Source organism: Triticum dicoccoides, chromosome 3B, assembly GCF_002162155.2.
Source record: "Triticum dicoccoides isolate Atlit2015 ecotype Zavitan chromosome 3B, WEW_v2.0, whole genome shotgun sequence".
In the NCBI taxonomy this organism is placed as follows: Eukaryota; Viridiplantae; Streptophyta; class Magnoliopsida; order Poales; family Poaceae; genus Triticum; species Triticum dicoccoides.
In genome coordinates this window covers 629,494,868-629,513,555 of record NC_041385.1, presented here as the reverse complement: position 1 = coordinate 629,513,555, position 18,688 = coordinate 629,494,868, and the positions used below count along the sequence as shown (strand labels likewise).

The following is an 18,688-nucleotide window of genomic DNA, read 5'->3' as shown; positions in this document are numbered from 1 at the left end:
TTCCCTCAAGAATATTATCATTATGCTCTTGAACAACTTCTTTACCTGAAAGCTTGATCCCGATGTCCACAGTTTTTACCTTCTCATGTTTAAATGGATCAGCTTGAAGTATCCGATGCAAAAACCGTTTGCCATCAGGACCAATCGGAATAGACTGGTCATCTCTTGGTGTCTCAACAAATTTCAGTCGTCCTTTATCAATGGCCGATTTAACTATTGTGACGAAACATATTGCAACCCTTAAAATTATGTTTGAACGAATGATGCAACCTACAATACATTCTTCCTTAAATTGATGGCTTAACATGGTGATCGAGAATTCTTATGTGATTATTTTTCAGTAAGAAATCAAATATTTTATCGCACATGCTTGAATTGAAGGTAAAAAAATTATTTTCTAGCCCATCTTGTTGTGAGAACGGCTTTGGAGTTAAGAAAATGAATGGTTCAGATTTTACATCACCCCATTCGGCAATGCATTGTGTTTTGCACTCTATCTTTGATGTATTTGCAAAAATTATACTATCATCGATTTTCTCAAGAGAGTATAACCATGGCTTTAAATTTCTGAAACCAAAATAGCTAGAACATACGTGTCTCAATTGAGACCATGCGTAAGCCAAGTATGAAGCAAGAAAAGCTACCCAATTAGATATGAACTTTAAATAAAGCAACGGGAAAAGTTTTGGCTACAATAATAAGTCATTGTCGGTCTCTTCGAATGGTACAATGTATTGACCGATATGCTTTGTAACAATTTTATTGCTAACAAGTAAATTAACCTTCATCATTGGTCTTCCAAAAATATTTATAAGATTTTTCCTAATAGATGCATCAACAATAAAGTTGTGACCAAATTTCAAAATAGGTAAATCACTTGCTAGACATACCTCTTCATACACGCTGGGAGAGCATGATGGTTGTATCACTTGAATAATACTTTGCTCCACTTTTGAATGACTCTCCAATGCCTTGGCATCCTATTTTTCTTCAATAGATTCGGTACACATACTATTTGATTCGGCTTTTTCAATAACCAAATTTTCTTTGTTACCTGAATCAATATTTTTATCTTTTTTGAATTTGTAATGCGTCTTGCTCTTGTCTAATTTTAGCCCACATCTCAGGTTGGCGAGCTTAAAACTTTTTCATCTCAATTTCCATCCACTCATCATGAGATTTCCCCCCCCAATACTTTGAGATTCTTTCAGCAATGAGGTGTCGAAACTTTGCAATTGTTTAGGGGGTACACTGTATGATATAGCACTGGGCGAATGCATCATTTGCACAAATCTAGCTTTTACAGGAGCAAAGTCATGAGGCTTCCCGCCTTGTGTTAGTTCCTAGCGAATAGAGTCGCACAAATCCCGAGAGAATGTAAGCTTGTTCTCATTCCAAGTCTGGATATGGTTTCCACCGATGCTTTTAGACTATGTCGGCAATGAGATGTTGCTGAAATTCTATAATTGTGTAGGGGGGACATGATATGCCACGGTAGTAGGTGAAGGCATTTGTGCTCCTACAGAAGTTTCACTTATTCAGCCATAACCGTGAAGGTGCGAAGTCGAATTATGGATATCAACAGTTTCATATGATGCCAAAAAATTAGTAGCATGAGGTGTAGCATATGATATTTGAGGATAATTGGCCGAGTAACTAGTAGTAGCATGGCCAATTCCCCTATCCAATGGCATGTTTGGATTAACATACTGCAAGTTATTCGCCGATGAATAAAAAGTTGAAACACTTTGTTGCATACTATTGGAAGTTCCTACAAGGGGTGTCTCAACTTGATTAATTGAACTCATCATGTTGTTCATCGTCATATAGATTTGTGGGGTTGCCGATGCATGGGATTTGGGATACATGTGTTGCATGTTGCTAAATTTATATGAAGTTGAAGCATGAAGATTATTCTGAATCGGCTGTTGCACATAATTAGATGCATGATTGATAAAACTAGGGCTAGCCAACCCATTATGCTCATTAAACGATCTGGCAACAAAATATGTATTATGTGCATCTACATAAGTGAATTGGGTATTCATATTACCTTTATAGATTGCAAACCCTAGATGACGATCTCTTCGTACCAAGAACAGGCTGAGACCGTTCAAAGCTTCGTCCCTAGCGGAGTTGCCAAAAAGTGTGTTCACACACGAACACATCACCGTGTACCCTCGACGCCGGGGTGATGCATCACAGCTCACGTCAAAGGAGACATGTCCAGAAGCGCAATACGCAAGCAATCTGGCGGGTGCTTTTTGAGGACCCAAAACCCCACACGCTTGGGAGGGACCCTGTATGGACGCGCAGCGGCTATGGGCTGCCCTAGGTCGACCTGATTGCCCCTAAGACCTCATGGATCGCTGCCCTCCAAGATGAAAAACGAACGAAGAACGAGAAGAAAGATACAAGAGGAGAGATAAAAAGTAGATAAATACGTATATAGAGTAGATTGATTGGTTTGATTGTGTGTTGTTCAATCAGCCATCACCTCTTGTCTATATAAGAGGCGGATGGACTTACCTTACAAGAAAAGGACTCCAAATTCCATCCAAATCTTTCCAAAATTAATCGAACTCGGATTTGGGTAAGTCTGAGACAGCAGTTCGGGTTTTGAGTCTCGCAGGCCACAAATGACCTCAAATGGAGATGAGCCCAAAAGAAAATTTAACCGTTTCGATGAGGCGAACAACTCTCATGTTGAATATTTTTCGATTAGAGGCCATCTTCAGGTCCAAAACTCTTGCTAGGAACAGACAATCGGTGGCGCTACCCATCACACATCAGCTATATGGGTGTCTGATTGGGCGCGCCACATTTTGCCTCATGATAGGGCTACACTCTGATGGCTCTATTCATACAACCTCAGATTAAGAAAATTTTGTATCAAAATCAACCATTTCGACAAGACGAAAAACTTCCATGTTGAAACTTTTTCCATCTGAGGCAATCTTAATAATGTTTCATGCCATTTCGTAATCTGATGTGAACATGGATATCTCTCAAATTGTCATACCTTTTGCACTCAAACTCCGTTTTGGACCATCTTTATATCTATTTCTATAAGCTCGAAGAGAGTCATCCAATGGTGACATGAAATCATAAATTTAACTTCATCTTGCTACAGCCTCAAGTCAGTCTTTGCGATCATGCCATTTTTGAGCGTCAACACGTTGTTTCCACTGGTTGCTCAACACTAAGCGGTAGTACCGCTGGTGAGAGCAGTAGTACCGTTGTGGCGGCACTACCTCCTTGACTTGCTCAAGTGAACACAACTACTGGATCTTCCGTGCCAACGGAAGTACTGCTCGCCCGAGCGGTACTACCGCTTGTGCACGGGCTGAAGGGGCATAACGGTTGAATTCTATCCCCCACTATATAAGTGAGTCTTCTTCCCTAAGTGAACTTACATCTTCCTCCCCTAAGCTCCATTGTTGTTCAGAAGCTCATTTTCGCCTGATCTCTCTCCCTAGCCAATCAAACTTGTTGATTCTCTAGGGATTGGTAGAGAAGGCCTAGATCTACACTTCCACCATGAGGAATTTGATTCCCTCCACTAATCCCTTGCGGATCTTGTTACTCCTGGGTGTTTGAGCACCCTAGACGGTTGAGGTCACCTCAGAGCCACATTCCGTTGTGGTGAAGCTTCGTGGTGCTGTTGGGAGCCTCTAATTCGTTTGTGGAGATTGCTCTGACCTTGTTTGTAAAGGTCTGGTTGCCGCCTTCAAGGGCACCACTAGTGGAATCACATCATCTTGCATTGTGTGAGGGCGTGAGAAGAATACGGTTGCCCTAGTGGCTTCTTGGGGAGCATTATGCCTCCACACCGCACCAACGGAGACGTACTTCCCCCCAAAGGGAAGGAATTTCGGTAACACATCCTCGTCTCCACCGGCTCCACTCGTGGTTACTTCTTGCCTTTACTTTGTGCAAGCTATTGTGGGACTAGGCCTCAAACTAGGCCTCAAACTATTGGCATGTTTTCCATCATAACGCACAAAGGGCGCGATCATGTCTATATGTACAAAATCATTTTTGGTTTGAACTCATGAGTGTTGGATTAGTCTTAGGATGACAACTTACTGAAAAGTGTTCATTTTTGCTTCAAACCAGACAGAGTTTGCACTCAATTATTAAGTTATTTCAAATGCTGAAAAATGCAATGGTTTAGATGATGCGGCGGCGCACAAGGCATCACAGGCTAGCAATTCAGAAGAACAATAGGTAAAGAAAACATTAAAAATCTAAATTTGCAAGGAAATGGGCGAAGTTACGGAAGTTTCAAAAAAGGTAACAACAATAATGCCATACTTTTCCCAAAATTGTTTATTAAAAATTCTCGGGTAATGTAGAAAATTGAAAACAAATACCAAAGTAAACTTGTTGACGTATTGTAGCGAGACATGGAATCCATGACATCGAAGGAAACTATAAGCATTCATGAAATATCACAGTATATGTAATACACGGTTGATAGGCAAAAGTACCGCTGATGTGATTCTACTAATATATATGTTAAATGATTATTACTATGCATTTGTAATGTTCTCATATATTTTTGCAGTGCTTTCTAAACTATGGATATATATTTAAATTTTTTTGCGAAAAAATATGGATATATTTTAAAAATATAATTTTCATGTGATCTATTTGTGTTTGTCTTTTCCTTGTTTTTCTTATTTTTATAATCTTTTCCAAATATATCCACATATTCTATACTTTTCCCTTCTTTCATCTTCTAAATCTTATGATTATTTTTTCTTTTGACTAGGCTCTCACGCAGGAAACAACCACAAATTATCCAAAACTATGTATACATGACCACGATTTTCCTATATACAACTTGGATCATTACTTCCTCCACTCCAAACTAGTTGAAGTTCTAAAGAAAATCAAAGCCAAACTTCTTTTATGTTTGACCAAATGTTTAGAGAACATATTAATATATCTATGCAACATCAAATATATATAGTATGAAAATGACTCTTATGGTGGATCCAATAAAAGTAAAAAAGTAGGGCAGTGCTGGTAAAACTACGTCAGCATTGGTGGTGGCATTGTTGAAGGAAATTTGACAAACTAAAGTTCAGAATATAGGCGAACCTATAAATAAAGGGACCTTGTGTTGTGTTGGTGGGTCTAGTGAGCATGCAGCTTTGCATAACAGTCCACTATATCTCTAGCCACCCATGAGGCCATGATGCAAGAAAATGACATGCCGATAAGCCTACGGTAAAGCCTACGAAAACGCTTCCCATCCCCCTCCGGGAGGGAAAGCCGATAGCCACCGATAACGGCCGGCAGCGCATGTCTCTCCGGCGAACTGGCTAACCGGAGCATCGAATCGGAAAACCTCAGAGAAAACAACAACAGAGGGTCGCGTCCCATAAATGTTCACGCGTCCTCCTGCCGGCGTCGGCTCGCGGATGGCAACCGCGCTTCTGAAAAAGGTTGGCCGCCATCCACGCCCGCTGGTTTAATTCCGCTTGGTCGGCCCCGTTGCCGCGGCCCGCGGGCGGAGGGTGGCGGTGCTCGCCCGCTGGCCGCTCCCCTTTCTCTCGCCCGATCAATCAGCGACCATGCTTCACGCCGCGGCTTTAATTACCAGGGGCACTCACGGGGCCAAGTTGCGCGCCACCAGCTCACCGTACCGCGCCGTAGCACTCGCTGGTACACCAGCCCGACCGCGCGTCCCACTCGAGCCGGCGCGTAGACCGAGCTGACCCGCCGGCCGCGGCTGAGCTCGTACCACTGGTACCGACAAAGCGGGACGGACCAGGTGAAACGGGTGGCGCGCCCACCACACCTGGGTGTGCCGTGCCGTGCCGTCCGTGCCGGGGGGAGGAGACGTCATACGCCGAGGACGGGACTCCCCTGTCAACGAGGAAGCCGGGGTGTGGTGTGTCAACGAGATCCGTTGCCCACACCCGGCCGCGTCATCGTACCGCTACGGGATTTACACGGCCATCCATCCATCCAATTCAAGCACGCGCGGTTCGTTGCTGCCCGGATCATGATGACGGTGGGACTCGTGCGTTAAGAGTGCCCAAGGGGAGAGAAGTACAGCCCGGCCGTGACATGGGACGTCCAAATTTGAGTGCGAAAGGGCCACTGGACGTGCAAGAGCGTTTGTACTTTGGACACAGGAGCTGAAAATGAGTCGAGGAACGTAGCATGCGTGGTCGCTAACCTTTGTGGAGCCACTATAGGTAGCGCTACCGTAGTGGTGCTGCAATTAGAAGGTTTATTATTACGTGTATGACCCAGGACGGAAAATAGGTCGAAAGAACGAACACTTTGCTCATTGCATGTGATGTCCATGCGGGTTCTCGTGACAGATGATAACCACTGCAGAAGCCACAAACACCAACGTTCGTGCGCTCACTTTTCCCTCAGTACTACCATTTGGACAGGCAAAATGGATAGATTAGGCCATCGTTCCACATAAATCCACAAAATTGTACTACCATGTCGGGGCAACGACTGAGGGACCTTTTATTCAATAGATAGATGTAGTATATGATGCAGAATCATCTGTAACTCATTTCCAAAAAAGAAAAGAAAACATCTTCCAACTCAGAACACAAGACAACAAACAAACTTGCATATTCATTGTTGTGCAGTTTACAACGGTCCACTACATGGTAACAGAAAATGAAACATTAGTCACTCTTACCACGAGTTCTAACCCTGCGAAATATGTGACTTCTCCTGAGAAAATGAGGGAACAAAATTTCAGAGTATCAGTATTGTCGAATTTGACGAAAACTGACATCGAGCAACACCTATGTGAACAAAAATTGTACAACACACTGAACTGGGTCGACCACATTCTCACCAACATATACTTATGTCTAGCAGGCAGTGCAAAAGCAATGCTCAGACCTATATATAACTTTTACCAGGTGATTCATGTCTGTTAGTGCTGCCCATACTTTTGATCGTGATATGGGACCCATAGAGCTGGAGAGTTATCGCTTATCAGAACTTGCCAATAGATCCAAGTCATCCAACGGCATTAGAGCACAATGTGAGGCTACCAAAAGGTTGCCTACTCACATGCTGCATGCTTTCTGTTTGTGAAGCCAATTCGTTGCAAGAGCCAGTGCATACCCTTCATCCGTGATCCATTTCATCTGCATGTCCTGCATTAATATAGTATTCCTCTGCTGGCATTGGCAATATGTAATATCATAGTGCATCAAAGTTCAGTGCCAAAAGGTTAACAGTTACTCACCCAATCACCATAACATTCTTTATGATGCTCGCGCCAAAAAATCATCTACGGCAAGAGATGCATCACCATGTGAAACAGCATTATCAGGCTCCGGCATGTATAGAGAAGCAGAAGAGACCTGTCAAGCATAAAGAAATAGCATAATGTTTCAAAGACCATAAGATAACACAAACACGCTACATAAACCAGGCACAAGGTTTACCTTTGTGTCTATCTGTAACTCTCCGTTATTTTCATCTACTGCAAGAACAGCACCATGTGCTCTTAACCATTCCTCGCATTCTTCCAATCCATCAGCCACGTTAGCCTCACAGAGTTCATCGACTCTTGTGAATCCCAAAGCTCGTGTAGCATATCTCACAGGCACAGTTGGCCGATAAGATTTTGACATGCATTTTATTGCCTCAAAACGCATCCTCTCAACATAGAGGTCTGCAAAGCAAATAGTGTGAGTAGCCAAGCATTATCTTAATGAAAAGTTGATATCTAAATTGACAAAAGAATGTCAAGTAAAAGAAATATCATCTTTACCCATAAGACATGAGTTCAAGCCAGGTGCCTTCTTGTATAATTTAAAGAACATGACATAGTTTCCAGATGAAACAGCAGAATGAACTGCAAGTGCATGCTTGACTGTTTTGTCTAGCCTGGCCTCCTTTGACAAGCTGAGAATAACAGATGCATCAAATATGGCTAATGTAGCAACAGAATAACCATTTTGTCTATGCACTTATTATTCAGTATATATACCTTGCCATGGATGAAAGCAAGTCTCTTTTGTTATTAGAGTGTAACATGACACACAACAAGTTGTAAGCGGAGAACTCAAGATGACAGCCTGGGATTCCTTCACCATATAATCTCGTCAGTTGAGATTGGCACTGCCAAGAGTTGCAAAAAATAATAATTAGAGAAACTAGGCTGCTGGTTTCATTCTCTTTCAGGCAACTGGATCATCAATACAAATTATCAAATGAGAATACAGATGCTGGTTTCAGAAGACAGTAAAGACAACATCCTACATTACTATAACAATTGCAAATAAGGCTATATGTTTCCGTAAAAGAAATCGCATGGGCTTAACTGGAAGCTAACAAGGGGTGGTTCCAAGGAAATTTGTGCAAGGATTCCAAAGGATGTTCCACCAGGGCGGAGACTAAGGTACCCCCAGCCTCGTTCTGCTATTAAGATTATCATCATCATTGACCCATTTTTTTCTTCTTATTCGAAAACTAGAACATGAAATAAGATTGCTTTACTTGTTTCAGCAATAAGATGAATCAGAACAAGTTAAGTGAACCTGATTATATTCGGACAAATCTCCAGCTTGAAGTGCTAGGCGTGCATGAGTTTCATAAACCTGAAACAAGAATGAAACAATCAATACAGAAGTTATACAGAAGGAAAAATTAAATAGTTTTGGACAAAGCAGACTGATGCCCCCATGAAAAACAGTGTGATACATCTGAATATTGATATTAAAATGCAGTACACCACAATGAGAGGTTGATATCAAGGAATACCTTGACAGTCAGCTCGTTCTGAATCCTCTGAACAGTAAGGTCTTGCCTAATAGATTTCAATTGATCACATTTATAGAGGTAATTCTTTTCAGATGTTTCAACCATGTGAAGAGCTTTCTCTAAGACATCTTCTGGCCTTACCTGCAAAAGATGTGATAAGCAAGCTAAAGGAAGAAAACAGCAACAAGTCATAATTGATCTCTAAATCTAATTTTTGTATCAACGATATATATTCAAGCCTAAAGTTTATAGAACAATTAGCAAAGCATCCTCACAGTGGCTGGATCAGGAGCGGATGTAAGGCGTAGATATCGTTTCTCGATTTCCTGACATGTTCCCTTAATTGTAAGTGCGTCCCAGTCGATGTCCTCCACTGCCAAGCTAGCACCATCTCCATTACTTATATTATTAAGCATTGAAATGGCTCCCCTTGTGTATACATTGGCTGCTCCATTCTTATGTGGTATGGAACTCATAGATTTTGATGATGCACCCTGACCACGTTCAAATCGCTTAGATCTATGCTCCCGTCGCTTCTTCTCCTCGGGTGAATTTGTTAGTGCAATTGAACTGGCATAATATTTCGTAAGATCCTGCTCCTTATCACTGTCACTTGAAGCATTCCCGTTTTTTGTTAGATTCGTATTACCACCAATCCGCTGCTTTTTGGAGGGCCTCTGATTCCATTGGCTTGGAGGAGCCTGACGCGACTGGACAAAGTTTCCAAGATTCCAAGTGTTACCCTGTGACATATAAAACCAAGTATTTTCCCCAAGAAGGGAATTTGAGTAAACAAAACAAACCTAGGGTTGATGGTCGTATTCAAATTAAAAAATTCCAGAATGAAAGGCATGTAAGTAATGTTAACCCATCTGAGGGCTTACCGTTCTTCTAGTATTTTCCCAAGTAGTGCAGGCATTACTTTTTGCTGGCTCTTTCGAAACTTCCACGTTGTTAGTTACTTTTTCCTCTGCAACTGGCTCCCACCTACTTTTCGTACGTCTACTCGGGCTCCTCCTAGATGTTGAAAAGGAGAACGGACTTGAATCCTTTGCGTTGCTGCCAAAGGATTAAAAAAAACAAGACTAGTTAACCGATTGGCCCTCTTAAGGGAGAGCTTCAGCTTTACTACCATAATCTTAAGCCCTCCCTACGCTCGGGGCATTTCTCAGGGAAGCACTAGTGTCTTTTATACTGTAAGCTGAAATCGTCCCCAGAATCTTTTTCCGTATGCCAGTTCCAGGAAGAAGTTAAGCTCTCCCAAGAACAATATAACAGACTATAAAGAATCCACTGAGCCAGCCCCGAAAAGTGTCAATGCTTTTCTTTGGGTACACAATTATGCACCTGAGCTGCTTAAGATGGCAAATGGCCCGTACACTCTGTTATCACGCTGAATTTGCAATCCAAAGTCATGTAAGTTATCTTGTGATACTTATATTTGCAATAGTCCCTAGGGAAAAGAAATTGCTTTTGGTAACTATTGCCCGTGATGCTGGTAGAGTTATTTTTGTTGTTGAATTTTCACCAAACTTTTAAATGTTAAGGAAAGATGTGAAATCCCATTCATGCCAAACAAAGAGTTGGTTTTAACCAAGTTTTTAGTTGAGTGTTAGAGGGAAAATGTGGAATTCAAATTTAAACTCCGTTCATGCTGGACAAAGCAAAGCACCTTACAATTTTTACATAGAAAAGAATGATGGTCATTCGTATACGATTGCTGGTTAGTGCAGTATCATCCCATATAAGAAAAGGTTACCTTGTCATAAATGTGCCTTTGGCATTTTCTGGCAAAGCTAATAACGGCTCAATGTCCCAGTTCTTAGTATGAAGGGTCCCATCAGCAGTTGCCTTGGTGATTATCTGATATTATAGGAAGATAAAAAATGTGGAAGTTAACAACCTCTTATTAAACTCACCATTCACCACGATATTGAAGGAAAATACAATTTAATAAGGAACAACCAAAATAAACTGAAGGTTTTATTTTGTAAATTTTATTAAACAACCCATGAACCAAAGATCATGCTCTATAACAAATACTCGGGAAAGCAGAAGCAAAGACAATGACAAAATGAAGAACAAAAAAGGATTACTGAACCTCCTTCATGATGCTTTGGGTGGCAGATCTCTGGGCATCATCCTTGCAACGGGAAAGATTCCGCTCGACATAAGTACAAAGTGAAACAGGGAATGATCCCTGGAGAGCACAAAAATAATATTAAATAGAATGATGGTTAGTGCAAAGTAGTCAAGATTGGTACGAAAACCGATACATGATGCTACAAACATAAGGTGTGTTACAGGATTATTTATCGAAGTCTTAACTTGAAATGTTTGAATCTAGCCACTTCTATTGGAGTCTGGGCTCTGGACTGTAGTGTACAAATCCTACGTCAATAATTGTAATGGTCTACACTAGCATTTCAGTTTTAGAATGTTCACATTTCCATAGGGTTGGTTCATGTGCCTGGAGGAGTAAGGACTCCATTGGCTTAGCTGTATAATTATATCATCATCAAACATCGGTGCTCAACAAAAAGAATGGGGTAACTAGAATATATAATCTCACCTGAATTGCAGCTCCATGACCATCTTGAGCTGCATTCACATCATTCTTGGGCATGTTAACACCAACATAAGCAGGTTTTAGCGATGAATCAACTTCTAATTTCTTCCCAGTTTGGGGCATTGACATTGGGAAACCTGGAGCTATTCGAGGGTTTGTCGGGATGTGTACTTTATTTACACTGGCAACTGTTTTCGTAAAACACTGCAAAGTTGGTTGAGAGTTTTCATTAACATGATTGACTGAATAAACATTTGAGCTTTGACCTTGCGCATGCAAAGCTTTCTGTTGATCTCGTTGGTTACTTAATGGTAACTGGCTATGACTTGTAGAGTTTTGTTGGTAAGCTGGTGCCTGGTTGGCATAATGGTTCTGAAACCCTGAGACAGCAACTGTCTTATTAGCATAGGGGTTTGGAAACCCTGGAGTGTCTGGTGACGGGTTGACATGCTGGCTTTGAAACCCTGGTGTGACTGGTGCCAGATTGACATGCTGGCTTTGAAACCCTGGAGTGTCTGGTGACGGGTTGCCGTGCTGGCTTTGAAACCCTGGGGCGCCTGGTGCCTGGTTAACATGCTGGCTTTGAAACCCTGGGGCACCTGGTGCCTGGTTGGCATGCTGGCCTTGAAACCCTGGGGCGCCTGGTGCCTGGTTGACGTGCTGGCTTTGAAAACCTGGGGCGCTTGGTGCCTGGTTGACGTGCTGGCTTTGAAAACCTGGGGCACCTGGTGCCTGGTTGACATGCTGGCTTTGAAAACCTGGGGCGCCTGGTGCCTGGTTGACGTGCTGGCTTTGAAAACCTGGGGCGCCTGGTGCCTGGTTGACGTGCTGGCTTTGAAACCCTGTGATTCCCGCTGCCTGTCCACACAAAAATGTTAGTCAAAACATGGTAGCAACATGCAATTGCATAAGAAATACGAAACTGTCCTTCCAAAAGAAATTATGATCATAGATGCAGATAAAATTTAACACATGCAACAAAACCGTCAAATGAAAGAAGTATCACAGGTTCCGGTAATCTTTTATGAGCATATTAGAAGTTAAATGCTGCATCATTTGTCACCCAATGCAAGGTTTCAAGTAGCTAGAAAGCAGCAAGTAGCTTCACTGTTACATACTCTCTCCATTCCAAATTAACTGAAGCTCTAGCTTTGTCCTAAGTCAAACTTCTCTATGTTAGAAAATATGCTGATATCTACAAAATGAAATATATATAGTATGAAAATATATCAACCATACTGCCATAGGCAGTTGCACAAAGCTATGTTTAGAAAAAACATAAACCATAACAAGCTACATGGACATTCCAGAGTTGCACACAAAAATAAGGCAAAATGTGATCAAATACATAAATTCTTCAAAATAAGAGAGCAGAACTGATAATAATACCTGGGGAGGTGCAGTAGGTGCAACAGCATCATTTTTCCGTTGGGTAGTACCTGGTGGAGGTGGCTGGGTACTGGGATATGCATAACCAGAACCGACACTAGCAGATTTTGTATCAGAAGCACTGCTGCCGGCAACTGCGAAGCCACCGCAGTTTGGTGCAGGCTGGTCATAATAATTAGACCACTGGTTGTACTGTTGAGGATAGTGGAAAGAAGTGGTGGGCAGAGAACAAGAACTTTGGGCAGCATTAGTATCTGATGGAGTGTAAGTCTGATATGTCTGGGCGTGAACATCTCCAGAACTTCCTCCAGACCAGGCATTCTTTTGATAATAATAGTTGTTGGTAGCATATGCTTGCGCAGTCTGATCAGCACCAGCATTATAATATGAGTTACTTGTAGGACCAACGTAAGATCCTGAATTTGGAAATGAAGTAAGAGGCTGATATGCAGCACCTGAACTTTGATCTACTCCTTGGTGAACAGAAGAATCGGTTGCTGGTTGTGGATAATTATAATAATAGTTTGGATAATGTGCAGCATTGTAGCCAGGTTGAACAGAATTTGAGTAAGGTGCATAAGTATTGGTTGCATTAGCTGTGCCAACAGCCGGTTGAGTCACATGAGGTGCACCACTTGTCACATTTTGAGTAGCTCCTGAAACTGAGACATCCCTTTGTGGATCATAGTAAACTGCATTTTGGTTTGAATTATCCACTGGATAGTTCCATGAAGCCCCACTTGAAGAAGACCACGCATGATGACCAGATGCTGAAGGTTGGTACTGAGATGAGCTTGGCTGCTCTACGCTCCAGCCCTGTTATTTAGTGAGACCAAACATATTGTCAGCTCATAATTATGGATCATGAGCAAAGCAGTATCATCAACCTACAATCACTGTTCTAGAAGGTGACAGTCACACACTACAGCAGCGATTAAAAAAGAACAGAAGAAGCTAGTAAGGAACCTGTGCATTGCTAAGAATTAAAAAAATTGCTATGAGTACTACAAGTTTACAAGATTAATTATTTAATTGAATCGAGATGTTGCTTGGTGTGTCCATGACATTCAAGGAAGAACGGGGTGTTTTTGCAACAGAGATTTCAGTGGGCAGTGAGCAATATAAGTTCAACCTCAGCCATCAATAGCAGATCGGACAGTTGGCACATGATCCCAAGGTGAGCGGACCATTACTGCCAAGTGGTTTCTTTACAGGGGTGAAGATATTAAATCCAGTGGTAGAAATCCGGAAGGAACCATAAAGGCATTAGCCATTTGCCAGCATACCAAGTGATCCTCGTCAAAAATGCATGACCATGTGAAAGTAAATAGTATTAACAAGGCCCAATGTATTTATAGGATGCATTTTTTTCCTATCTAAGGCAGAATTCCCTGCTGATGTGGCAAATTTATATGAAAAAATATACAGAGAGAGAGAGAGAGAGAGAGAGATCTAAATGGCTAATGTAACAAATAAATGAGCAATTCCTCGCAAAAAAGTGAGTAATGGCATCAATGAGACACTCCACATCAATTAATTAGTATACACAAATAACGAAACAATAGCATTAACTGGCTGCAAACTGCAGCTTGAGCAACACTGCTTAACAACTAAACACAAGTGTTAAGTGATTTTGCTAAGCTCAACTTTTTTTTTCTAAAGTCCATTTTGTGACAATTGTGTATGCATGGAGACTGATGTGACATTAAGCATATGACTGGATGCTGATCCAATGGATTATGCTTAAGAAAAATTCAGTTGTTTTACAAATGGACAGCCCAAATGTTAAATCTTCACAATATGGCCAAAGCCATGACCTCATGCCATAGAAAATACATGCCTTGACAACACAAACCAATACCAGACAGCAATCGGCGCCCACCGTGCATTGCTGAGAACAAATCACCCAATGAACTTGCCATATATAATTGGGGCATTACTTCAAAAGTTTATCCTATAATCCAAGTCTATGTGGTCGCATATGCTGCCTTGATACTTCATCAAGTTGGCGTACGGGTATCAGATGCAGTGCTTAATACTGATGGAGTAAGTGACTAGAGTACATGGCAAATAGGGAAGGTGGAGGCTGTGCAAGCGGGTGGGAGAGGGTAATTTTCTTTGCTGCATTCCATATACCGCTGCATACTGCGCTCATTGTGTATGTGTTGTAGACAGATATAGAGAAGGGAGTTTGTCAGAAGAGTTTGTGTCAAAACGAGGAGTTTTATCTTAGTTATATCCAACCTAGCATTAGGTCCTCCCTCTGTCCCTAATGTTGAGGTTCACGTATTTTGAGGTTCAACTTTGACCATCAATTTGACCCACAAAACGGGTGGTATGTGTCACAAAAGTTATACCATTCCATTCATATTAAAGAGTGGTTTCAAAAGATATAATTTTATTACATGTAATCAATATATTGTTAGTGAAAATGCTGGTCAAAGTGTGATCACGAGAACAAGGGCACCATGTAAATAGGGACAGAAGGAATATATTATTCGGAGTCTGTGCCTTGGGAATCAAGTTATGCTAAGGCAGGGATGATGATCCAGCCGTCGCAAGCTGGAATTACTGTTCAGTGAACAGTAATCATCCTCGAATGTCTATATAAGGGATGTATCTGGTATCCCGGTTGTAAGGAGTCAAGCAAGAACATCAATCTGTTCTCTAGTTATTCTCTCTTCTCAATCTATGTCTACCCAATCCCTAGCAGCCCCGCAGAACTTTTTTGTTTCGGTATCTCTGGAATATGAGCCAAGGATCTTACTCTCAAGAGTGCTTCGATAGGCTCCACTCTATCCCCTGAATAAGTCAGGCTCCGTTAGCTTGGCTGAGATGGGGATAACGAGTCGACATTAAAGCCCCCCAACGTTCTGCCAGACACTGGACAGGGTACACTCTGTAAATGTGCAGAGCCAAGTGTAGTTTCGAAAAGGAGTAGGCACTTCTAGGCCCCTTCCCAGCTACTGGATCACTCAAGTGCTTCTGGGCCGTCTGGCTATCTTTAGAATGGTAATTATCCCGCTGTAAATCTAGGTTCACATGGGGGGAGTCCCCGTCCTCGTCACTAATTGGAGAATGGGACCCCATTGTCATCCCTACTCCCTCCCTCTCAATACCACTTCTTGGAGTCTGGACGCCAATTCGTTCTCAGTCTATTGCGGTCTCCATTTCTTCTATATTTTCAAATATATATACCAGTGTACCATTGTTTCATCATATCCTGGTTTTGGGAAATTTTTGAATCACCATATCCGAATCACCATCCATATCAGGGCAAGTAGATGGGCACAGCAGTGTTTTCATCAATAGATCGTTGATCTTAGCATCAATACCAGTTAGCAAGTTACAAATACTCGACCTAGGTAATAACAACACAGGATCTCAGATAACTATAGCATATCGATAGGGCGACGGATCAGGGGTTTCATCCTTGCTCTTTGAGCCTATCTTCCGGCGTTATGTGGATACATGTAAGTGTTGAGGGTCTGCGGAAAAAATCTAGGAATTGCGGCAAGGTACGAGGAAGGCAAACCTGCTTCAAAGATTCAAGGCAGGTTTTCAGATTAGGAAAGATCCAGCTTGAGTAGTATTCCTATCGGGAAGGGGGAGGGGGGTGTTGCTACATAACGGTGTAGTTTGAGTCCTAATATGAATCCTAATCTTTCGAGTTTTGAGTCTAGCATCTGTATCCATAAGGCAGACCATCTACATAAAGAAGACACACGCGGCATCAATCAAATCAACGAAATGGAAGAAATTCATCTTCTATTTGTTCCAGAATGCCCTAGCCTCCTCCAGTCCTCCCAGCACCTAGGGCTTCCAGCCCTATCCCTAGCGTGTGCCCCACGGCACCCTAGTGCCAAGTTCCTGACCCTAGCCTAATCCTGCTCCACAGCCTCCGCTCCAAGAGCTCAAGCAGTAGCATCCAGGTAATGCCCATTTACAAGCTACCGCTATTGTCGGATAACACCAGTTACAAGAAAAACTGGTCACCAAACATTGCCCAGACAGAAGAAGCTAGTATAACACAGCGGTACATCGAAAACATCACATCCACCATGACAGCTCCAGTTAGACATATTCACTTATCATGCAAGAACACAAACAATTCTAGGTAATCCGTCAAACATGAGCACCCAAGTTGCGAGTCAACATTAAGCTTCCCAAAGGATGACACCCTGAGTACTTCACAACTTTACTTACATAAAACTATCACATTAACTAACTACCATGTATACACCCAAGTTGGGCTAAATCACTAGGATGGTAGATCATGTATACGTTAAAGCAGGTGAATGAGCAAAGTAACAGTGACAAAATACACTACATCAACTACTTCAGTTGTACGCTGGTCAAAAATCCTACACTTGTGAGGCAGTAAATTAGCGAAAATTGGATATCAAATACAACCTCCAGCAGCCAGAACAAGCTACCCGCGTGCCCCAGAGTTGACATAACTATCCCACAGCAAAGCGAAGAAGCAGACGCCATATAATAATGCGAATCAACTAACATCCTAGCCGACTGCGCGACCAATCTGCATCTCACAGTTCTCAGGCCGTAACCGAAACAGAACGAGCCCGGGAAAGGTCGAAACAGGGCGGAAGTAAAGGCCTGGCAAGCTCCGGATTGCTGAGAGCGGCGCAAGCATACCTCGTTGGGCTTGGGGTCGGATCCGGCAGCCGCCTCGCCTCCCTGAGCCGCCATCCCCCGGCGCCCCGGAGCTCGGCTGAAACCCTAGCCGCTCGCAGCAGAGAGCAGAGCCGCCCGACTTCGCCGCTGGTACGGACGGATAGAGGCGGATCGACAGGACATGCGCGCGCCAAACGAAATTGAGGCGCGCGAGGAATCGGAGGCGTGTTGCGGGGTGGGGGGGTGGGGGCGAGGGGCGATTGGCCAAAGAGACGCGGGAGGGGGGGAGAGGAGGGGGGTCGGCGATGAATCGGGAGGGGGAAGCGCCGACGACGACGAGGGGCAGCGACGAAACTTGTGGGTGGGTGGGCTTCCGCGCTCGGCTTTATTAGGGGCCGTGGGCCGTGGGTCGTGGGTTGGTGCGACTGGACGGGACACTTGGGGAGCCGATGGGCCTGCACCCGGACTGGTTCCGTCAGACGGCCCACGAAACAGAATATATAGATAGCCAGATATACGAACCATTAAAATTCTTTAAAAATACTGCACATTTAAATTCTTGTACATTTTTAAAAATTAAGAAAAAAAATCATGGATATTTCGAAAACCGGAGAAATGAATGACAATGAAATCCAATTGGCTGCCTTTTTCATTGGTTTTTTTAAGGAGCAATAAGCCTTTTTTCAACTAGGAAATTAGGAATCCCATGGGAACCTCAAACACATCCCTAGGAACCTCAAACTGAAAGGCTTACAAATCATTCCACTACTTTTGCCGTTCGTTTGATTTGGAAGTGCGTCTCTAGAGTCCCAACAAATTATTATTTTTGCCTCGTCAATTAATTAAGAAGAAGAGAATTGCCAGTTAATTTACGGAAAACCGGACGAAAACCGATACAAACAACCCAATGCGGACTACTCGCAAAGAATGAAACACCGTAATCGTTCAAGCGACACTTCAAACACACAACAACCACAATCCTCGACACTTGCACAACTCAACGGAACTCCTGACAAGCTCGCCGACAATGACAAGAATTGGGCATCCTCCATCATAGAATCGTGGACACCTTTCGGATGGTGCTACCCTTCTCACTTTTATTCCTTCTTGATTTCTCCTTGCTTCGATTCTCCTTTAGGGGACAACCACTTGGCTTGCCAGTTGGGGGTTGATCAGCTACCCATTTGTCAAGGAAATCATAAAACTCGTTGAATTTCTTGGTGTAGCTATCGTCAACCAAGACGCTCGTAGGAGTAGGCACCAACACATTGGTCGCATCGACGTCCTCAACTAGAGGGACCACCGACACGACATCATCGACTATAGGAA

The 18,688-nt window shown here is 42.8% G+C and overlaps 1 protein-coding gene across 4 annotated transcripts; it reads right to left on the bottom strand.

Annotated features, from left to right (window-relative positions):
- Positions 1-6,559: 6,559 nt before the first annotated feature.
- LOC119277511 (SAC3 family protein A-like) lies at positions 6,560-17,599 on the bottom strand. Of its 4 annotated transcripts, none has more exons than XM_037558795.1 (14): positions 17,381-17,599; positions 12,725-13,540; positions 11,339-12,193; positions 10,868-10,966; positions 10,526-10,629; positions 9,651-9,825; positions 9,042-9,509; positions 8,767-8,907; positions 8,544-8,603; positions 7,994-8,124; positions 7,775-7,908; positions 7,446-7,675; positions 7,244-7,361; positions 6,560-7,151 (listed from the first exon to the last, which is right to left on the bottom strand). In XM_037558795.1, the coding sequence occupies exons 1-13, from the start codon at positions 17,432-17,434 to the stop codon at positions 7,263-7,265; spliced, it is 3,366 nt and encodes a 1,121-aa protein (XP_037414692.1). In that variant the 5' UTR covers positions 17,435-17,599; the 3' UTR covers positions 6,560-7,151; positions 7,244-7,262. The 4 variants fall into 4 exon arrangements, 3 of the variants coding, with proteins under 3 accessions (XP_037414692.1, XP_037414693.1, XP_037414694.1); XM_037558796.1 differs by having other exon boundaries at positions 6,560-7,142; XM_037558797.1 differs by having other exon boundaries at positions 9,651-9,783.
- Between the last annotated feature and the right edge of the window lie 1,089 nt (positions 17,600-18,688).

Coding starts and splice junctions, on each gene's coding strand:
- LOC119277511 (XM_037558795.1), bottom strand. CDS start 17,434: ATGGCGGCTCAGGGAGGCGAGGCGGCTGCCGGATCCGACCCCAAGCCC. Junction 10,630..10,867: donor CCCAAAGCATCATGAAGGAG/GTTCAGTAATCC, acceptor CTATAATATCAG/ATAATCACCAAGGCAACTGC. Junction 7,676..7,774: donor CTTGAACTCATGTCTTATGG/GTAAAGATGATA, acceptor TTTGCTTTGCAG/ACCTCTATGTTGAGAGGATG.